Source organism: Filicampus tigris, chromosome 13 (genome assembly GCF_054856515.1).
Source record: "Filicampus tigris isolate MCC_2025a chromosome 13, RoL_Ftig_1.0, whole genome shotgun sequence".
Lineage (NCBI taxonomy): Eukaryota > Metazoa > Chordata > Actinopteri > Syngnathiformes > Syngnathidae > Filicampus > Filicampus tigris.
The window spans coordinates 2,485,326-2,508,398 of record NC_141229.1 but is presented as its reverse complement, the minus strand read 5'-3'; the positions used below and the strand labels follow the sequence as shown (position 1 = coordinate 2,508,398).

The window sequence follows — 23,073 nt, the reverse complement described above, 5'->3', positions numbered from 1 at the left end:
GAATTTTAATTTGTCCGACTGCATTTGAATACACTTCACGTCTCGTCCGTATCGCGATGTCGTGACGTCAATGTTTACGCTCTCGTTAGTGGCACAGACTTGTGCCGTATCATAAAGTGATGCCGTATTTAACTTGCGGATTCCTAGTGAGTGAGCGAGCGTTTTTTCGCTCGCTCGTCCAAAATCAGCGCTTGAATATGATTTCGGGATGGCGTTCTGTTGATGTTGGTTGAAACTCTCTCTAAAACAAGGTAAGCCAAAATGTCGAGAATGTAAGTCAAGGTACACGTCACACCAGCACGCGGGCCAACTTCAAAATAAAAGTCTATTAAGGCTACTGTACTGGCGCAAACTTTTATTTTGAAGTTAGCCTTTGCGTTGGTGGCGCGTTACGAGTGTGTTTGTATCATTTTTTACGTATTCGCGACGGTGCACACGCCAAATAAACCGTTACCGCAGGCAGGCAAAAACATCATCGTCATCATTTTTATTTTAATTGGAGGTATCCGAGTTACTGAATGAGTCGTATGGGTATCACAAAGTGCAAGAGAGAAATAGAACAAGAGAGGGTACTGTGAGTTAATGTGAACTCCCGGTACACCGTAAAAATCTTTTTACACTAGAGGCTAAAATTGCGTATCCGACCTACTTAACCCTATACTGTACAGAGAAAACTAGTATACACCATTGAGCATAATGCTCAATGAATGCCAGTGGGTGTATGCATATGTCACGTACATTCAATGTAGTGACTGGTTCATTGCCTTTTTGATCAGTGAGCTATTGATCACTTTTATATAAGCTTGAGAATCATTATAAAAATAAATATCTATTTATTTCGTCGAGACCGACAACTCTCGTGTTAGCGTGATATTGCAGGCAAATCTCACGCGAGCCGGTAAATCTCACGCGAGCACTTTATCGCGCGAGAACTAGGTCGAGCGCGCGGTAATCGACGCCATATTGGCCACATTTGACCGTGAATCACGGATGTGCCGTGAATGTTGCCGTGGTGGACTCGGATTTGCTCCTGTTGCATGTGAGAAGACGCATCTTGATCGACAGAGTTGTAATCGTGAATGCTGCCGTGATGGAGTCGCCTTCACTCTGCCTTGGTGATGAATTTTCTACATTTAAAGAAGTAGAGGACGCGATTGCCTCTTTTGAGAAGGCGCAAAGTGTGTCCTACTGGCGTAGAGACACGCGGACCTTCAAAGCAGCCCAGAAACGGGTGAATGTACATGATAACCCTGCTCTGAAATATTATGAAATTCGCTACACGTGTGTGAAGGGTGGGAGAAAATATGAATCGAAGAAGACAAAAAGTTCAGAACTGTACTAGTAAGTATCCAAAATTCCATGAGGCCTCGGCCGTCCCTTATATTGTAGGGCAGTGCTTCTCAACTTTTTTCATTGGTTATATACCCCAATGTGAAACATTTTTTTTCGGCCAAGTACCCCCTAACCAACACAAAGCATTTTGGTTGAAATAATAAAAAAGACGTAAAACAAAGTGCTCATTTCTTAAACTTTCTCAAACATAATTTGTAGTGGTTGATCTAGATCACGGGTCAGCACTGACACCCCCTCGCCCTCCCAAGGACCACATGAGTAGCCCGTGAGATTGTTCAAAAAAGAAAATAGCTCGTCAGTGAAGTTATATTTTGCAAATGTTAATATTTGCAGAGATTTGTAGAGAAGTGTAAATTGAAATCTGTTTTCAACCATGTTACATCATTGTTGATTAATTATTTTGACAAATCGTATACATGGTCAGTGTCTTCACATACATTACTAAAGCCAAAGTCAACCCCCAAATTTTCTTTACAATAGTATGTTCTTTGCAACCCCACTAGTCTAAAGTTGATATTCTGATTAATATTGTGTTTGTGGAATACGAAATAAGCAGCAAAATCCACTTGTTCTTATCAATCTCAGGGGGAGGCCATTTTGTTAATTGCCGTCGACTGAAAATGACATCACAGATGCTCAGGCCTCAGGTAACAACCAATCACGGCTCACCTGTTTTCTGAATCTGAGCCATGATTGGTCATTACCTGAGAAACTGTGATGTCATTTTCAGTCGACAGCAAATGACAAAATGGCCCCTCCCATGAGATGGATAAAAACGGGTGAGTTTTGTTGCTGTGATCAAGCTCAATTTATGTACTGATTCTTCATTTAAAAAAATATTTTAAAATCTCACTTACCCCCATTTGAGAACCTCTGCTAAGCAATGGCATCTGATCAAATGAACCCTGATTTACTGATGTACTTTTTTTTCCTTCTTCTTTCAAACAGCACCTTCCGTGAAGATTGTGGAGCGTTTGTGCAGTTCAGGGCTACCAAGGATGGACAGAAGATTGCTGTTGTAAAGATCAACACACATCATAATCACCCCGTTGGTAAAGTAAAAGTTGCAAAGGTTAGACACCAAAGATGTTACTTCCCAACATTTTGGATTGTGTTTACATTGATAGACATGGTGAAAAATGGGCGTTTATAGAAAAATCTTGCGAGATCTTTGTTTTTTAGCAAAAAGATGTCAATCTGTTTAAGAAAAATAGGCAGGATGCGCCCCCTTGGGTGCCCCTGGATCTGTACCTGTGCTTTCAGGGCTCCAGACTGCCCCCAAATGGTGGCATTTTGCCCTTTAAATTTGGGACTGAAAATTTACTCGCACTATCTACTCGGATAGTTTGCACAATTTTTTTTTTTTTTGAATACTTTTGTTGTTGCTGACAAACTTTTGCGCCACACTTTTGCCCATTCATCCATGATGTAGAGTCAGTAATATAGTGAAAATGAGTACAAATGTGAACATTTACATCTCAAGTTGCTTTGTGTGCGCTCCTAAAATTTCAGGTTAGGGGCCAGTGTGCTCCTAGTAATGAAAGTTAGTCCGGAGCCTTGGGCTTCATTGTCACAACCATGGCAGCTTAACCGTTGCAGAGGGTCAACAGCATTTTCTTTGATTCCATTTTTTTCTAGAAAAATTGGTCGATGGTCCACTGAAACAATAGTTCTACCGTCATGGCTAAAAGTGAACTACCGGTACATAATAGATGCTGTGCAGTACCGGGGTTGTCCTATAAGGGCCTCGAGCCGGAGCTGCTCCTATTACTGTTTGCCCAAGAAAACAAAAATTTGGTGACAGACAATCAGCTACATCATCAAATGTTTTTCGCAGTGCAGCGACGATATTCTTGTTAAAACCCAAATTGGGTTGACTTCCCTTTTAAAGTGTATAAACAGTGAAGTTGATTTTTGTCTCGCTCTCCCTCAGGCCCAAAAACAGACGGCGAGAAAATCAACCTACTCGAGGCAGTCTCCTCTTCCAACTTTATGTGAGGGCACCAGAAAGTATCATTCTGACTCAACGGATGCAAAAAGATTGAACAGAGCCGTTGCCGAGTTCATATGCCTTGATCAGGTGCCCGTGTATACTGTCGAGAAACCCGGATTCCAGAACCTTGTGCGTCATCTGGACCAAAGATATAACATGCCTGGAGGAAATTATTTCATGAGAAATGAAATCCCCAAACTTTACAGTCAGACCAGGGAGATCATTCTGGCGCAACTCATCAACCAGCCTTTCTTTGCTTGTACCACCGACATCTGGACAAGCCGGACAGTTGATGCGTACATGGCCGTCACGATCCAATTTATTAATCGGCTCTGGGAAGCGCAGTCCTGGTGTTTGGGATGCTCCGTGTTATATTCAGACCATACGTCCAAAAGTATCCATGAGGCACTAGAGGAGATACTGTCAGAGAAATGGGGACTGGACCTTTCAAAAATGTCTGGGATAACCACTGAGAATGTTGCCAACAACAAAAAGGCGTTTGGAACCTACAACTGGATCCCGTGTTTTGGCCACAATCTGCATCTGGCCGTGGGCAAGGCTTTAGGGCTGGATCGAGTCTCGGCGTGCTTGTCGAAGATCCGGTCAACCGTGTCCGCCTTTGCTCGGTCGAATAAAATGATGAGGAGCTTGAAGGAGAAACAGAAGGCGCTGAAGTTACCCGACCAAAAATTAATTCATGACGAGCCCTCGCGATGGAACTCCACCTTTGCAATGGTGGACAGATTCTGTTCGCAGCAGCGAGCCGTCTGTGCTGTTTTGGCTGAGAACGGGAAGAAGCACCGCCACCTGATCCCCAAAGGCACGGACATGGCCATCCTAGCAACTGTTCGAGAGGTCCTCGGCCCACTCAGCAGCTTCACAGATGCGTTAAGTGGCGAGAGGGACCCCACGTTGTCTTCTGTGTTGCCCCTGAAATGGAAAATATTTTCCTGTCTGGCAGCGAAAGAGGACGAATGTGCTCTTTCGTGTGTCATGAAAGACAAAATCCGAAAAGACTTCGCCGAAAGATATGCCAGCGCAGCGTTGGACAGGATGCTTAACGCCGCGACCTTCTTGGACCCGAGGTTTAAGAATAGCTTTGTCACCCTGGAGGAAGAAGTGAAGGCGTTACTTTTGCAGAAAATGGATGAGTGGCCACCGGCTGTGGTGGTCCAAGACGCAGAGCATCAGGAAGAACAAAACGGGCCAAAACCAGTGAAAAGAACTGACTTAAAAAGCTTGCTATCCGCCATCAAAGCTGAAAAGATGGGAGAGTCCGAAGCTGCAAGTGTGGCTGAGGAACAGGACAGCCCTTCCATGACCGCTGCTAACAAACTGAGAAGGGAATTTTTGTTGTATCAAAAAATGGACGAGATAATGGCCTCGGAAGACCCGCTCACCTGGTGGAGGAGCCACTCAAGTGTCCTGCCAACCCTGGCACATTTTGCCAAACAGTACATGTGCATTCCAGCCTCAAGCTGTGCTTCAGAGCACGTGTTGAGCACGTCGGCTGTCACCTGCGGTCCTGGACGCGCTAGGCTGTCGGAGGAAAATGTTGATGCCCTTGTTTTCCTAGAAAAGAACTTAAAAATGGCCAAAGAGCTGTCACATCTTTAAGTCGGGCATGATGTTTTTTTTTTTTAAATGTTCACCTTTAAAAATGTTATTTTCTTATCAAGTGTAGCCCGATACCTTGAATTCATAAAAATTCTTTTGTCAGTTTTAATGTTTCCGCTTTTGCTGATGTCTCACTTTTTTGTCGATATACCGGTGTTGAGGTACGTTATGCAGGTATCGAAGTCAAAATGCTGGTACGTGATGCTACATGTAACTTTGTCATTGTTCTCCAACATTATTTAAAGAGGAAGTCAAGCCCAAAATGTTCTTTACAATATGTTCTATGCACCTCCACTAATTTTATCACAGCATTGTGAATGGTATTGCATTTGTGGAATATGAGTTAAGCAGCAAAAATCCACCCGTTTGGCAAGCTCAAGTGGTGGCCATTTTGTCACTTGCTTTCAACTGAAAATGACATCATAGTTGCTCAGAGTTTAGGTACAGCAAGTGACAAAATGGCCGCCCCCTGAGATGGGCAGAAACAGGTGCATTTTATTTCGAAACTAATATTCCACAAGCACAGTATCAATTGGAATTCTGTGTTTAGACTACTGGACTGCAGAGAACATATTATTGTAAATAATTTTTTGGGGGTGGACTCCTTTAACTTGTCTTTTTTTTTTTTTTTTTTTTTTTTTATTATTATCAAATGGGGAAACTTCCAGATTCTCCCAAAGCAGCGTAATTTGGATGATGCAGAGCACAAAGAAGTACAAGACGAAACAAGAAAGTGTTTTAAGTCCATATTAGGCTACGGTCACACTTCAGGGCTTGATGCGCAATTGTGATTTTTGTTGTTGTTGTTAAATGCGATATTTGTATGTACTCGTTTACATTACAAAAACAAATGTGATTGTCCATGGTGTGACACGTGGAGACAGCAACACTTGCCTCCTTGCGGACAGAAGAGGGATGGCCTTCCCACAACTTGTAAAAGGTTGGAGCATCATCAGCCAAGTTCATTCAATGGCCAGCATTGAAAAAAATGGTGATACTCCTAAATCTGTCAATTTTGTAAGCCAAGAAACGTTTTTTTTTTTTTTTAATATTCACGTTGCAACAAAGTTCTTAAACCATAATTTTGATCTCGATGCTAAGAATCAGTTACCTAGCACTCAAAATTTTCTCTAGACTAAATAAAAACAGATTTTTAAATAACTTTTAGGCAAAAATGAAGCACACCGAGCCCCAAATGTAGTAAATTAAATAATAATAGAATAATAAAATGGTAATCACGATAACGGCCTAATTTCAGTGATGAAACAAAATGAAAACTTCATGAAAAGACACAAGGAGGGTGAAGTGAGGCAGGAACCACGCAGTGTGCGGGACTCACGGCAAAATACCCGAATCCCGGCAGCCCACACGTCACGGTAAAATAACCTATTCACAGCCAACCTACCGTAATCACGTAAGCCAATTCACGGCAACACCCTCCCTCGCCCCGGCAATTGACCAATAACAGCCATTAGATCGATGCGGCGTTTGATCAATCAGAGCTGGTCACGGCAAAAATAACCACTGCCTAAACATTTTTTTTGCTTTTTAATACAATAAAATGACAATATATGAAATATATATATACAGAGACAGGAAAAGTCAAAAGCCAGAAACACCGTTAATCGATGTAAACAGAGTAACAAGTGTTAACAAACGGTGCGCTTGTCGTGTTGACGGCTGGATCAAATCAGAAAGAAAATGCCGCGAAAAGACATTGTTACTATGTGTAACGCTAACTCCTCCTCTTCGATTCCATGACGAATCCATTCAACCACACATATACAAACAATGGCCTAAAAAAATACCTCATAAATGTTGACCAATGTAAGGAATTTTCTGTAAAGCGGATTCAAACCACACCAGCATCATCATCACCTGAAAGGGTACGAGATTTTACCGGAAATACAATAAAGCCTGGATTGAAAGAGGTATAATTCATGTTGCGGATTTATTTCAAAGTAATGGTAATACGCTATTGTCTGGTATAAAGTAATTTCATGTCAAATTCAAATAATTTAAGTCTAATGTAAACGATCTTCCTCAGAGTATTCTTGAGTTGATGAAATGTCATCTGACATCTAAGCTATAAAGACGTAATAGAACACGTTCTCTCACAATTAGAGGAATTGATATATTTATGATAAAATGCACAAATAAACGTGTTAATCATACTTTTTTCAAGATATAAAACAATTTCCTCATGAGGAAACTTCTATTGAAATGCAGAATTAAATTGGCGTATAACATGGTTATGCCCTTTTCAATTCTGCATTTCAAATAAAATAGATTGAATTTAAAATACTGCAAAATATGTATCCACGCAATAATTCACTTTCCAAGTTCATTGACTTAGACCATAGATCCACCTTTGTTGGAGTGAGTCAGAGACAATTCTACATTTATGAGTCTTTTTTTTAATATGTCGAAAAAAATGGTAATAACATTGAACTTGGTGTAAAAGATATAATTACGATTTTTGTTGATGATGACATTGTCTTTGTCCTTTGTGATCAATCTTATGCTGTTATTTGGCAAATATTATTTGCACAAAATAAGAATGTCTAAATCCCTACCAAATTTTCAGATATTTACTGTAGAGTTTAATCTGAATGTAAATACTTTGAAATAAAAGAAAAAGAAAAGTGTTTGCATTTTTCAATTCCTTAGTGCGCTATCTCTACTTGACCTGGAATGAAAGTTTACTGTGCCTTATGTTTTGTTTTTTTGTGTTGTTTACTTTTTGTATTACATTGATGTTTTTACATTTTGTTATACAACAATCGCGTGTTTTTAAATGGGTAATTGAAAGTCTCAATATAAATTTTGAAATAAAAAAAAAACAGTTTCCTAGCACAGCAGCGTGGGAAAGGTTGCTGAGTCAAGAGAATGACACACGTACAGTAGGATGACGTCACATCATCGGCGGCGGTCACGTGATCCCACAATTCCCCCTCCCCCCCTTACAGTAAAATCCAACATGGCGGACATAGCAGGGCCTACGCGGCGGTGGCGGCGACACCATTTCAACTGAAGACGAGCGTTGCACAACAACAACGACGACGACAATGAGGGAGCGACAGAAAAAGAAGAAGAAAGGAAGGACGTGGGCGGAAGCCGCGAAGACGGTACAAATATGTCATGCGTGGCCCTCCAACGCGCCCACTTGAGTGACACTTGTGTTACTTACAATGTCCACTCACAGCAGGCCTCGTATGTGTGAGTGTGATATCAGCCGGGTGTCACAAAAGACTCGATCAATAAAGTTGTTCGTGCCCGTAACGTGAAATACGTTCGTGTGTCGAGGAATTGAGTCGACTTACGGCGCGAGGGGCGCGGGAGTTAACGCAGCTAGCCTAGTCGAGTAGTATGCTACTTCGAAGTTCCGACGTTTTGTCAATAAACACGATGAACACGTCACAAAAGCACATACAAAATTTCAATATATAATTTAATGCTGGTGTTGTCGTTGTTTTGAATGTAATAGTGTCACTAGAACCCCGCAACATTTCTCATGACAGTTAGCCTGACGTGCTAATGAAGTCAAAACAGCAGTCTACGTTAGTGTCTGACTTTCGTAGCATTAGCTCAAGTTATTGTCATGTACTGACATTAGATATTCAAAGCTTAAAGCACAGTTGCACAGACCGTTAAAGTTGGATCTTTGCATGGTGCTCAACAACATTACATCACCTACGACAATAGAATTCCTACCAGTGAATGGATAGGTCAAAATCACGTGATTGGTAGTCACTTTTTCCGCCATGCTGCAGGTTCGGGTCTGAACTCAAAAATAGTAGGTGTCCAAATCCAACCATTCTAACTTGTTCTATCATCGGGATGTGCTAGAATGAGTGTTAAAAATGTTGACAGAATATAGAGAGACTTTAAGGCAAAGCCGGGGGACGATGATAAAGTGGCCATTATAAACAAGTACAATCACTACACATTTCAAACATTTCTGACCACCTAGCTGTGTGCAAAGATAAACTGACAATCCCCGTCCTTTCCTTGACGTTCAGTCGTTTCACCCTGAAAATCTAAGACAGTGCACAAAAAAGATTCCATGAGACTTTGTCCCTCCCACCTGTGTTGTTAAAGTCCAACAACACACAGCAATTCACACTTTTTCGACGCTGTTATGAGAGCGGGGCATGTTACAAAAAATTTGCGGCCCGTTTATCGCCTTCCACCTACAGCTGGGGTACCCTTCCACCGTCCGTTTATTCGCCATTTTTTCTGGCTGGACCAAATAGTAATCGCCTATAGGCCGGTGCGACCATCAGTTGTGCAGGTGTACCTGATGAATTCATGTTGTTGTGTTTCTCTTCCCATGTCTCAGGTGCTGGAGAAATACCCCAACACACCCATGAGCCATAAAGAAATCTTGCAGGTGATCCAAAGAGAAAGACTTAAAGAGATAAGGTAAAAAAAAACCAAAAACACCAACAACAGTATTTCTGTTTTCACCACTGTCGTCTGTATCGTCACTTCAGTTGATTGCTTCCTATCACCTCAAATTCTCTTCTAATTGTTTTCATTTCTTTTTTTTCTGTATCATTGTCACTGTTTTCATCCAGAAGGTAAGAACAAGTTAGATTGCACCCCACCCTCCGTCCCCTACATAACTAACAAACTCACTGTTTGGGATGACTTTTACTAACATTCATGTGTCCTATATTATACTGCCCGAAGAACACAAAGTTAGTCATAAAACAATATGTGCAACTACGATTTTTCAGTAAGTCATTGCAAGTAATGCAGTGTACTAGGTGAAAAAAACTTCAAGCCATTAAGCAGAGTTTTGAACATTTAATTCAGTGACTGTTTTGCTTACGACCACTAGATGGGGCCTGCGTACCACTAGCGGACATAAAACAAGAAAAACAAAACTCTTGGGAAGTAAATTCTTCAGATTGCACCAATCAAGTTATTTGTGAACTCATCTGCAATGTTGTTACCTTAATACCATAATTGCCCAAGTCATTTTTAAAAAAATTTTTGGGGAAGGTCCAAGGTCCAGTTGCCGTGAATCAACCCTTGTGGATTACTGTGACCTGGGCGAATGAAGAAAAAACACAATTTTTAGTGAGCATTTTGCAGTATGTTGTCATAATAGTTTGGGATTTTTCATTGTAGTTTTTATTTCGTTCAACTTTTTTTTTTAATTGAGTTAATTAGTTTCTCGAACAAGTTTAATTCTCATTAGTTTTGTCTTTTGAAAATGTTTAATTTTAGTTTTTTTCATTAGTTTTAGTATTAGTTTCATTTTTTCTTAGTATCATGGAGTACTTGTCAAGTGCAAGATAAAAAGAAAAAGTCACAAAAATATTGTGTAATAAAGTCAAGTAAACTACAATTCCCAAACGACTGTTAAACCTTCTTTCTTCTGCACGGCCGAACAGTAATACTGAAATAAATACATTTAAAATGAACCCCGAACATATTATATTAATTGACAAAAAATGATAGCGAATTACATTTTTGCTGTAATTACAGTTTTTTCAACGAGTTTCATTTTTATTTTATTTCATTAACGGAATTTTTTTTCAATTTTAGTTCTTTTTTAAAAAAATTTTTTATTAGGGTCCATTGACTATAATAACCTTGGCATGTTGTTATGTACCGTATTGATATTATGGCAGTGTGCTGAAAAACGATTAATGAGCTGAAACAATTTCTCCCTCCCCGCCGATGCCGAATGCAGCGGAACGTCGCCGTTAGCATGTCTGAATGCAATGTTGCACACAAACTCCCGCGGCGAGGAGGGCATCTTCTACAAAGTTCCGGGCAGGATGGGCGTCTACACCTTAAAGGTCAGTCTGAACACACATGGAGAAAAAAAACCACAAAAAAAAAAACACAGCAGGCCACCACCAACTTGTGTGTTTCTGAAGAAGGACATCTCGGGGGTGGCCACGGAGTTGTCGGAGGAAGAATCCGAAGAGAGCAGCGACAACCTGTCCGACTCGCGAAGCTCGGAAAACAACAGCGGCCCTCAGGAAGGCAGGAGGAGACGCTGGATGCGACCAGGTAACGGCGCACAGTCATAGGAACCAGTCAACTGGCACTGGCGCAATCGCCTGAGTTCCGAGACAATACTGTCAAAGGTTTTGAGTTCTGCGAAAGTTGGAAGGTGTTCCAGATGGAGTCTTTGATCCGAGTGCAGTGAACCCTTGTTATTTGCGGGGTTTATAGGGGAAGTCAACCCCGAAAATGTCTTCACAAGAAAATGTTCTATGCAGCCCCACTAGTTTAAAAATTGCATTTGGATTAATATTGTGTTTGTGGAACATGAGTAAAGCAGTAAAATCCACCCATTTTTGTCCATCTCATCGGGGCGGCCATTTTGGCGCTTGTTGTCGACTGAAAACGACATCACAGTTGCTCGGGGCTCAGGTAACGACCAATCATGCCTCAGCTTTAGAAAACAGGTGAGCCGTGATTGGTCGTTATTTTCGTGTCATTTTCAGTCGACAGAAGTGACAAAATGGCCGCCCCCAGATATGGCTAAAAATTGGTGGATTTTGCTGTTTAATTCATATCCCACAGACAATTACTCAGAATGGCGTGTTTAGACTAGTGAAGGCGCATAGAACATATTATTGTAAAGAAAGTTTTGGGTTGACTTCCACTTTGACCAAATACGTTCGACTTGTAGGGTAAATGCTAATAACGTTGCCTTTTTTTTTTCAAGGTGTATTGATGAGCGCGTGCGCAAGTAAACAAAAAAAAAGGGAATTTTGTAGCATTTGGCCTACATTCTACCAATACGTTCATCAATTAAGTAAACATTGACCAATAATCGGTCTATCCCTAGTGAAAATACCCCAAACTTGGCTTCTTGAGACTATTTGTTGACCTTCACATGAAGCTGTAACGATGCACCAAAGTTAAGGTTCGACTGGTATCTCAATTTCTGACCCGTGGTTTGGCATATGATAATATATAACGTATAATTATGATATATTGGCTCAAAACACTGTAAGTTTGAAATGTAAATGGCAACATTTCTGTGTTCTACTAGAAAAACGATTTTACTAGAAAGTAGGTCTGCAGAGATTGTTCCTAACAATGGCCCCACTGAGCATTTCTACTTATCGTTATTGTCGGCGGGGTAATCCCATCGGGGCGTCTTTTGTGCTCCCGCCGTGGTTTCGGTTTCATGCAAACAAAAGAGCGCCGTGTTTTACAGTGGGCGCGCCGCCCTCAGGAAGTGTATTTTGTAACATCTGCATGTTGTGTCTCAACAGTTCCCTCCAAGCTGCCGTCGCAGCAGCAGCCGACGTCGCCGCAGCCTCGCTGCTCGTCTCCGTCCGTCGCCGCCGCCGCCAAGCTCATCTCGCCCTCGCAGAAGCACAGCAAGAAAGCTCTCAAACAGGTAGGTGGAGGACTGACAAGTGTGAGTTTTTTCTTTTCAAAAAAGGTTATTCATAAGCGTTTTCAGCGGCGCCAAGGTGTCCTATGACACCCGAAGACTGCGTTGGTTTTGAGTCCGATCCTTTTTGTCTGGGGTTATGTTATTATTGCTGTTTGATTGTTTTGTTGTTGTTATTTTTTTATGAAGCAGCAAAAACAAGCCAACATCACAACTTGAAACATTTGTGGGCATTTTTCACTACCGTCCAAAGTAAAATTAAAAGTTTCAGACAGTGTTAATATGCCCCAAACTCTGATGGCCAAAGACTGTTAATGAAACTCTTAACTTTGTTGAAACGTCTTGTTAAGCAGGAACCATTTTGAACATGCATGAACAATTTTTCAGATTTGCATAATGTCGATTTTATTTTTTTTTTTTAATTCTAAATGTTTGCCAAATATACATCTTTGTTTGCAAGCATCAAACATATCAGCATATCTTCAACAACATAAATGAAAACTTAAACAATAGCTCCGTATAGTTTTCTACAGTAAATAAAGTCCTCCAAAATTCCCAAATAGCAGAAATGTTAACATTTCACTTAACTTTGTTTTGATTTCAAACGAAAACAAAAGGTGCAGAGTGTTCCCAGGGTCAGTCGAATCTCTTATAGAGTTAACTGCGAATTTGAATAAATAGTTCCTTGAAGTTAACACAGTTTTAAATTGATTTATTATCGGCCAGCAGATTTTTTTAAAAAGCTGATGCCGATATTCTTGCCGACAATCGGTCTGTCCCTAGTATTTACACATATGCACATATTGGAGTAGAAATATTACAATGTAGACATTACATCACACATGTTGCACTGCTTGATGAAATTGAGAGTGATTCAGAATTCAGTGTTCTTTTATTGAAATGGCCCTGGGAAAGGGAAAGTTGATCGGTCAATATTTACACTTTGCATGTGGATCTTAAATCCGAAAAAAATGTCAGCTTTTTACAGCGTAAAAAGGGTCTGTCATCTTAACATTGAAACTCATCAGTGAGGGAAAACAAAAATGCCCACAGTCGAGTTTTAGTGTCCGTGTCCTTATAATCCACCCGATCAGCATTTTTCTCTCTCCCGCTCGCTGCTGCTTTTTTTTTTTTTTTTTTGTGTGTGTGTAGTGTGTGTGTGTGTGCGCGCGTCTGTGTTTCATAATGAGGTTTCACTCGACGGTGCGGATCGTGATTTACTCCATCTGTGCTACTGAGGACATTTTAGCTCCAACCCGTGCAATTTACACATTGCGCGTTACGTAAACCCCGCTTGTCATTTCGCTGTTATCCGAGCGAGGCGAGTGTCAAGAGGCACCGATTCATTGCTCGGCACGCACGCTGACACATTATCACACGTTATTCTCGTTATTCATGACTTTGCTCTTGCTCTGCAGGCCTTGAAGCAGCAGCAACAGCGAAATCAACGCAGGCAGGCGGCCATGCCGACCACTTCCAGTTCCAGGCTGCTGTTGAAGACCATCAAAGACATGGCCGACAACATCACCGCCAAGACGGGTGAGCGTACGCCACGAAGCGTCCGCGTTGGCAGCCCGGTATCCAAACAACATCTTGTTGCTAACGAATGTCACCGACAGATCTTTGCCTCCCCGTTGGAGCCAGGAAGGTTTCTCAGCGGTCAGGTCGTCTCAGTGCAGGTAACGTCTGAAGAATAGCACTCGCTAACTTGACAGGGACTTGCAAACAATTTTCGGTTACGCTGCCATAGTAAAGGAGCTCTTGTTGTAAACTTTTTTTTTTTTTTTTTTGGGGCTCTACAGGGCACCTAAAACGTAACAGGTGTAAAATCGACGTGGAGACTCCAGACTCCATTTTGGTCAACACCAACCTGCGGGCCATCATCAACAAGCACACCTTCTCCGTCCTGCCGCCGGACTGCCAGCAGAGGCTGCTTCGACTTTTGCCCGAAGTGGACCAGCAGGTGCCTCGCATCTTATTACGTGCTTGGCAGTTTGTGATTCCTGACGCGCGGCTCTTTTTCGACCAGGCCTGCACGGACGGCCTCCTCAAGGTGACCAGTTCGGCTTTGAACAACGAATTCTTCACGTCGGCGGCGCAGTCGTGGAAGGAACGGCTGTCTGAGGGTCAGCGCAACTGCTCCCGACCGATAATGGCAGCATCGCGTTTGTATTCAACTGATGGTCACCGAGGATTTTTTTTTTTTTGCTCTCGCCAGGCGAATTCACTCCGGAGTTGCAGCTGCGAATGCGCCAAGAAATCGAGAAGGAGAAAAAAATGGAGCACTGGAAAGAGGCCTTCTTTGAGAGCTACTATGGTGAAAAGTAGGTTGACTGGAGACGAACGGGAAGGAATCGTTTTTTCTACTGCTTGTCGCAGAAATGCAGGACTTCGAAAACTCATGAAAGACTCCACTTGAGACTTGACTTAGACTTGAATCACATGACTTGACAAGTTTTGCCTGTTTACATTTGATAATATGCATTTTCAAGGTAGTGCGTATGTACAAAGGCCCCGATCGATTAATCGGCTGATATTGGCTCTTTTAAAAAAAACGTCCATAAAAAATGCTGATTTCCCCCATTTTTTTTAAACCTATTACAACAACACAAAAGTTAATTATGTTCAAACAGCCCCCCGAAAAAAAATCAGTTATCTGAAATTTATTCTGCAAAATATCGGAATTGGCATTGACCTTTAAAAAAAAAAAAAAAATCAATATCACCCGGGCTCCATTTGTTTTGTTTTTTGAAAGCTAAGTTATTTTTTGTGTGGTTTGCGCAAACCTGGCAGATTCCACTTCAGGAAGCAATTATCATGGAGGCAACTTCAAAGATTATTATACTCAAATTCAAGGGATTATCTATTTGCTAATCATCAGAAACGAGAATGACTGCCCCCGTAAGGTTTGCAACTCAGAAATAAGAGACGACACTTGAGCCACTACGCTACGCTAACTTTACAGCTTAGCAGACCGTTCGCTAGTCAAACATGAATTAAGTGCTCCTCATTAAGTAAGCTCCTCATTGGGAACATAATAAACAGAAAATGCAGAAGACTGGTTTCGGAACCATTTAAAAAAAAAAATGGATCAGATCAGGGGATGTCGTTAATATTTGTCAACTGTGAGCCTGTGAAGCCCTTTGAGACTCTTGTGATTAGGGGTTACATCAATAAATTTGACTTGACGTGAGATGTATTAGATACTAGACTTGTTCCATTCTTATAACAGTAATTTGGTGCTTGCTTGCAACTTACCTGTGACCTGAAGTGATTAGTTATGAAGTTATTATTCATGCCTCCCCATTATTCTTTCCCTACGCAGTTCTGGACTCAGTCTTGAGGAATCCAAAGAGCTGACGAAAGCTGATCTGAAATGGGAACCGAAGCCCCGTCAGCCAAGGCAGGCCGTTAGAGTGTCGGAGGAAGCGAAGGGCACCAAGGACCGCAGTCGGACCGACAGTGGCGGCGCGGTCAAAGACTCAAAGTCCACGCCGTCGCAGGAGAAAACACGACCTCCTCTGAAAGAATCGCTCGCCGTCCCGGAGCTGATGAAGACCAGGCGCTCTCAGCAGGCCGAAGACCGTAAGATGCCCGCTCCGACCTTGAGACCGGAAGCCAAGGAGCGCAACGAGCACGTCGCAGCCGAGACGCAGCCCGAGCCGAGCGAGAAAGAGGATGAAACGGAACTCCCCCAGTCCGCTGTCAACGCAAGCCCGCTTCCAGAAGCCGGGACGGAGGTAAAAGAGGATCCACCGACGTCTGGGGTAAAGCCTCCTGAAGAGACGGAGGTCGAGCCGGAAGGCGCTTCAGAACAGCAGAAAAGAAAGCCTCCCGGCGAGACGGAGGGCGAGGCCACCCCGGAAAAGAGACAGCGAATATCTTCAGTTTCCTCAGTGTCCTCCGTCTCCTCCGTGTCTCCTCCAGCGTCATCCATATCCAGCCCGGCCACGCCCACTTCGGCTGGCAGCCAGAGAGTTCCGCCACTCAAGGTAGGAAGATGTTTCAGTTGGGTTTTGCCTAAACTCGGTGTTTGAGCTGTCCATTGGTGGTGAATAGGGATGGAACGATTCACACAAGCCCCGATTCGATTTTTCGATTTTCAGTTCCCGATTTTCGATTCGATTCAATTTTTTAAAAATTGCTACCATGCTTGTGTCTGTGCACGAGTGTGGTTCTGCAGTTGTCCACAAACGCAATACGCAACGATGTTTGGCACAAAAGCATCATTTGATCTACACATTCAAATTGTGCTATGCATCTCGAATGAAAAAATGTTTCAAGACATCATTTTCTAGATTAATTTAGACCCAATTTTCGATGAATTGAATCAATTAATTGGGGAGAATCAATTTTAAATCGATTTTCGATCAATCGTTACATCCCTAGTGGTGAATGTAGGTTTTTGAAAAGAAATTACTGACCGTCATTTTAATTGTCATAGTGTGCTGAAAAAAATATCAGTGACATCATAAGTGATCAATGTTAACCTGACTTTCTTCACATTAGTGTGGAAAAAAACTCATCTTAAATTGTGCCACCCCTATGAGGTGATACAGGCCAGACCACTTCACCGCAGTCTCGCTGTATGTCAGAACGATATTACTGCATAATTGGTGTAGAAGCGTGCCGATTTTTAACATTTAACGCGTTTGAAAAAAAAAATGTTAACACGTTTTTTTTTTGTTGTTTTTTTTGTTTTTTTAATGTAAACAGCTCCACACATGACCGGTCACTCCACTGTTTGCATCTGTAAAAATAGCGTCAGATTCAGGCCGCTTCCAGATTGGCGATCACATCACAGTCACGGAGTGCGTAGCTCGGCCGCACTCGGTGTTGACCACGCGCAATCGGATTTGCTGTCGTGAAAATTGAGCAGCAGAGCAGGTTTAACACTGACAGTTGTCGGTGCCTCCCGTTTTTTTCCGAACACATGGGGGAGGAAGAATACACGGCACCAGAGGATCGTCTTTCAAAGACGTCCAACAGCCCCGGGGGGCAAATGCACAAATTTGGCCCGACAGTCGGAATGTGTAGACCCTGCTTAAGTGGAAACATGACTTAGATGGAAGCCTCACCACCCAGGGCCTCATTCGGAATGTTCCTTCCAGTCCATTAGACTCATCTCTCTTTCTTTCAGCGGCTATTCAATAAAGACACTTGATATATGCCTTTGAAACGAAGACGGCAACTGTTGTAAACCTGAATTTAAAGTAGCCACAATGGATTCCCGTGACAGCGCATAAATCTTCCCGCTCTTTACTTACTTACATCATCAGCATTCTTTTTACAGTTTTTTTTTTTTTTCTCATCGAAGAAAATCGAACAAAACAGAAAGGCCGAAACCAAACTAAATAGACAAATACAAATCCCACCGGCACTTTTTGAGCAGGACTGATCCGCGCTCACTTTCTTGTTTCGTTTCAGATTCCAGTGTCACGAATTCTTCCCATCCCCGCGTCGCCCAGCCAAGTGTCGCCGAGGACGCCTCTCCCTCCCACGAGCAGCCCGGCTCGCACCGGCGCTCGCACTTTAGCCGACATCAAGGCCAAGGCCCAGCTCGCACGAGCCCAACGGGCGGCGGCGGCCGCGGCCTCCAGGGGCGCCGCGCCCGGCTCCGGCCGCGGCGCGGGCAGCGCCGAGCCGACGAAACCCTCCCCGAGTCCGAGTCCGACGTCCCCGCTCGCCTCTGCCAGGTTACCAGCAAACACCGCCGGCGCACCTCCGACTCGCCCACAGCACTTCTTTGGGCCGCTCAGTCCGAGTCACTTGAACATTCAGGATGTTAGAGCAGCCCACGTGCAGCCTTATAGCACTTGCTCCGACTCGGTACCCGAGTGTCGGGAAACCCCTTCTGCATCAACCCGGAGCAGCTCCTGTATCCCTGCAAACAATCCGCTGGTCACCAGGCTCTTGCAGGGAAAGGAAGTCCCCTTGGAGCAGATCCTGCCAAAACCACTCGCCAAAGCGGAGGCCAAGATGTCAAGTGTACACTCCAGCAAGGGCAAGGCACCTCATTCGGCCGCAAGCGGCGGCCCCGAGCAACAACGCTGCAACGCCGCCGGCTGGGCCTTCCCCGACTGCGCCAGGTACCCCAAGGAACCTCTTGACAAAGACACTCAGGAGCAGATCTTACAGACTCTGATGGAGAAAAAAATCCAGCAGCGCCAACCCCAACCAGGAGGCGGACATCAAGCGGCGCGTGGCGAGGAACATCAGGGCCGACCTTGGATATCCGCCGGCTTCTTGGGCCGCAGGAGGACGCCGAGGCCCGCCATGTCAGGACACTATCTCCTCAACGTGTCCACGTACGGCCGAGCGTCAGAGAGCAAGCGGTGCCGCCAGGCCGCCGTCCCGAACGCGGCCGGTCTGAAAAGGGAAGCGGCGGGGGGCCGGGAGGCGGCGCCAGAGGGGACGCCCGAGTCGAAAACGGAGCAGCAAGGGTCATCTGGAAGCGAGCGCGAGCAAGCGGAGAGCCCCCCTCCGCCTTGCAGCGGCATTAAAACCGAACCGGGATTTGAGCAAAGCGCCGCCGATGGCAACATCCCAGGGCATAAGCAACTCTGCACTCAGGGGAAATCCGAGCCATATCTTCCACCGAAGGAGCCCGGTCACCAGCGACCGTCTGCCTTCCCCACCCCGAGGATGTCCATCCATCAGGAATCGGTTTCGCCCCGTTACGGCGGAACCATCAGCTTGTCCGTACCGCACACTTTAAACCGCAACGCCGGCGGCGGAAGCCCGACCGCGCCGGACGCCGGCAGCGTCATGTCCTTCTCGGTGACCGTCACCACCATTCCCGCTGCCGCCAACCCCTTGGACTCGGGCGTCCGCAGCGCGCCGCCGGCGGAACCGTCCTTCATGGAGGCGGCCGGCATGGAGGACGCGCAGTCCAAGTGCTACTGTCGGCTGAAGGCCATGATCATGTGCAAAGGGTGCGGGGCCTTCTGCCACGACGACTGCATCGGACCCTCGGAGCTGTGCGTCTCGTGTCTGGTGGTACGGTGACGCTCGGATCGGGTGGCTTTCTGGGCGCTCGCTTGCCAGGTTTACACTGGATGGTCTTTTACGGGAGTCGAGCGGTTCGCACGTCTGCCTCACATTTCGGAGGTTCGGGCTCGGAATCTTGGCCCCGTACCTTTCCTGCGCGGAGTTTGCTTGTTTTCCGTGTGCTCGTGTGGGTTTTCGCCGCTTGCTTCGGCTTCCTCCCGCATTCCGAAAACGTCACGTTCCGCTTCGTTGAAGGCTCTCAATCGCGGGTGTCCCACTCCGGTCCTCGAGGGCTCTTCTCCTGCATGTTTCACTCCTCCAACGCACCTGATTCGAGCCATGGGCCCATCGGCATTCTCTGCAGGCGCCTGCTACCGTCTTGATCGTTTGAATTGGGTGTGTTGGAGGAGGGAAACATCTCAAAACACACAGGTTAGTGGCCCACGAGGACCGGAGTTTGACACTTGTGCTCTAAATTGTTTTATAGCTGTGAGTGGGAGCGTGAATGTCTTTCTGTCTACTGACTACAATGCTCACAAAAAATTAGGGATACGGGGTCCGAGCTCCGTGCCAAATAGCGAAAAAACTGCAATCCAATCACCGGTCTGTGGACTGGCACCTATTCGGTACCGGACCCCACAGATAGATTGACGGGGGGGGGGCGCGTCGAAAAGTGAGTTCTGATTGGGATTATATGTCATATGCGCCCCCCACTTTCAAACCAGTCCCTGGCCGAAATGGTTGGGGACCACTGCCCTAATGTTTGTCAGTTTTAGCACTAGATGCTCATTGGTGCTCATTTTTTCCTAGCCTCACTGGATGAATTGAAAAGATTTACATTTACAGTATGGGACAGTGTGATCAGTGGTCCCCAACCTTTAAAGCACCTCGGACCGGTTTTGTCCATCGACATTTTGACAGACCAGCACGCCGTGAGATCGGTTCGCTGGGACGGGTTTTTCAGGAACACAACACTACTCAAGCCGCTCCGCTTCACACACACACACACACACAAAAAAAAAAAAAATGCAAAATGCCTGACTCTAGTGCACCCCTGCTTACAGGGTGGCGCCAAAGCCCTACTTTTCTATTAGACTGGGCTTTGGACTGTAGTACCCTGGCCTGGTGCGCCAACCTACCGCAAGATGGCGCCAGTGCACTCTTTTGCTATTAGACAGGGCTTTGTGAGGAGACTTTTTAGGTTCACCGTGAACTTTCACCTGAAGCCGAATAGTCCCAATTTTTTGTGAGTAGTTTGTGTGCGCTACGAGGGGCTGGTGACCAGTCCAGGGTGGACCCCACCTCTCGCCAGAATCAGCTGGCGGATAGGCTGGAGCTCGCCCGCAACCCTGTTGAGGATAAGCGCTTTAGAAAATGGATGAATGAAATGTTATCATCCTAATCCGTTTCCAAACGTCCGTTCTTAATCCAATCGGTAGTCTCGTCGGATCCAATCTGACAACGTTTGCACTTAGCATTAGCATGATATATATTTTTAAACTACAGATTTCTGAAAACTAGTTTTTAAACGGGAAAGTGGAGGGAAAAAAAGTGATTATTTTTGTAGAAACTCAAGACTGTTTTAACGTTTTAGACTTTTTTTTTTTTTTTTTTTACCATTGGGCCTGTCAGTTTTAAGGCAAAAAAGGGGGCGTTGATGATAATCATGGTGTGTGAAATACCTCCCAATTGGTGTTTGTCATGCACACACGCCATAGAAAGTGCAACTATTTTATAATATCGACACCAGAGACTCGCCACGAATCCTTCCTAGTTTTGAAGAGAAATTTTAAACTGATTTTTTTTTTTCCACTTTACACCTTATACAAATTACGATTGCACATTCAGAAGAAAAATGCCCAATTACAAAGGTAGCACGAGCGTTTAGCGCTTACATTCACTGAAATTTATATACAAATACCTTCCTACCACTTTTTCTTACCTGTTTGTAGATATATCAACATTCAAGTTACAGTTTTTTTTTCTGTAAATATTTAAGGCCAACGCCTACGTTTTGTTTGAAACCAAGAAAATAAACACGCGGTTAATTGCAAATCAACTACGGAGATTTAAAACGCTAATGCTTTAGCATACTGTGCTAAGCAGTAGTCGCGGTTGATTTGGCACAGCGAGATTTATTAGAGGTGCAATATGAAAATGAGTGATGAAACACTTCACTTTAAAAAAAGGTATACAGTATACATTATGTGTGTCTACATATATGTGTATGATGCTCATGTATATTTTATATATATATATATATATATATACATATATATGTATATTGCGTCGCTGTCCTTTGAAAAACGTATGGCCAATTTTGGATTTTTTTTTTTTTTAACAGCGGAAACAGCATTCATATAAAATTAAGAAATATGGAAAAAAAAATTGACAGATGTTTTTCACATGACGGCGACAATATATGAAATATACATTTGCTAGAGGTGCAATAGCAAAAACGCCAAAGTCACCTTAAAAAGAAACTAATTAGATCTAATTTTGAAATGTCTTGCTAATAAATCAAAGTAATATATTTTAATTAATATATTTTAATATAAAAGCTATATTTGCATTTTCAAAATCAACAGGGTATGTAGTTTTTTTTTTTTTTTTTTTTTTAACAGGCCACCACAGAGCTTTTTATGGTCTTCAGCACCCAGATATATACGTTACATGAATTGTAATCTGTGTACTACGTTTTTTAGATGTGTCTACATTTGTGCGAAAAGGTGAGAGTTTTTCCATGTGTGTATTGAATTGGTAGGTGTGAGAATGAGAGACGCGTTTAGTCATTTCATGTCGCTGGATTCCCTACACACCCCCCTGTAATACTGAAAAACAATCAGAAAACTTGATGGGCAAATAATGTGATGATGTTGCAATTGTTTTGGGGGGGGTGGCGGTGGGGGATTGAGGTACAAAGCATCGCTGTAAATCAGGGAGCATGTGGGCCATACACGGCAAACAAACTTAAACCCACAAAAGCCTGTAGTACAAAAAATAATCTTAAAAGTAATAAACTGCCCCCTGATAGGAAAAAGGGCAACAATGTCCACCTTTATTAGACTCAAATATCATTTTGTCCTCCGTTTTAAACAGGTGAATGTAATTATCAGCACTATTGTGTAAAAAAACAAGTGTATTTTATCAGAAGCTATAGACTATTATTAATTAAAAAATATATAAAAATGATCACTTTGTGTTTTGTTTTTTTCCCCTACTCACCAAACATTGGGTGGGATGATTATTAATAATACAATAAAACTTTTGTGTTTGAATTACTTTATCATTGACGTTGGAAAATTGACATACAGTGCAGTACTTTTGATGTTGTTTTGTGCGGTACGGACAATTAAATGGTCGGTGGATTACTTATAATTAAATTAGTGATGAAAGGAAGGACCATAAGATAATTTGATTAAAAATAATTTTGCATATACTAAAAAAAAATTGGTTAATTACAGTTATGTGAGTGATAGATACAATTTTAAAATCTATGAATGATTAAAATTAAGAACTTCATATGTACATTTATTTATATATATATATGTATATATATATATATATATAATGAAATTTGAGATGTATGAAAAAAAAAGGAATTCTTTGCAAATTGGTATTTTTAAAGATTTTATGATTCCAAGACACCACCAGATGGCGCCAAACAATACTCCTTTAGCTTCGACCTGAGCACAACCGTGAATAGGTGAGTTTTTCAGTCAATACAAAAAATAATAAAAGA

General features: G+C 43.3%; 2 protein-coding genes across 6 annotated transcripts; both read left to right on the top strand.

The window, feature by feature from the left end:
* Nucleotides 1–34: 34 nt before the first annotated feature.
* LOC147137132 (E3 SUMO-protein ligase ZBED1-like) lies at nucleotides 35–7,393 on the top strand. Of its 3 annotated transcripts, none has more exons than XM_086049827.1 (3): nucleotides 35–251; nucleotides 2,302–2,425; nucleotides 3,287–7,393. In XM_086049827.1, exons 1-3 carry the CDS (start codon nucleotides 223–225, stop codon nucleotides 4,961–4,963), a joined length of 1,830 nt encoding a protein of 609 aa, XP_085905953.1. In that variant the 5' UTR covers nucleotides 35–222; the 3' UTR covers nucleotides 4,964–7,393. The 3 variants fall into 3 exon arrangements, with proteins under 3 accessions (XP_085905953.1, XP_085905952.1, XP_085905951.1); XM_086049826.1 differs by lacking the exon at nucleotides 35–251 and adding an exon at nucleotides 414–1,115; XM_086049825.1 differs by lacking the exon at nucleotides 35–251 and adding an exon at nucleotides 414–1,341.
* Nucleotides 7,394–7,923: 530 nt separating this feature from the next.
* On the top strand, nucleotides 7,924–22,523 carry asxl2 (ASXL transcriptional regulator 2). 3 transcript variants are annotated; one of them, XM_086050165.1, is made up of 12 exons: nucleotides 7,924–8,091; nucleotides 9,306–9,388; nucleotides 10,671–10,779; nucleotides 10,864–10,996; nucleotides 12,217–12,344; nucleotides 13,760–13,880; nucleotides 13,961–14,020; nucleotides 14,144–14,304; nucleotides 14,371–14,467; nucleotides 14,560–14,665; nucleotides 15,667–16,333; nucleotides 17,769–22,523. In XM_086050165.1, exons 1-12 carry the CDS (start codon nucleotides 8,032–8,034, stop codon nucleotides 19,347–19,349), a joined length of 3,306 nt encoding a protein of 1,101 aa, XP_085906291.1. In that variant the 5' UTR covers nucleotides 7,924–8,031; the 3' UTR covers nucleotides 19,350–22,523. The 3 variants fall into 3 exon arrangements, with proteins under 3 accessions (XP_085906291.1, XP_085906289.1, XP_085906290.1); XM_086050164.1 differs by having other exon boundaries at nucleotides 7,925–8,091; nucleotides 10,861–10,996; XM_086050163.1 differs by having other exon boundaries at nucleotides 10,861–10,996; nucleotides 14,144–14,467.
* The last annotated feature ends 550 nt before the right edge of the window (nucleotides 22,524–23,073 follow it).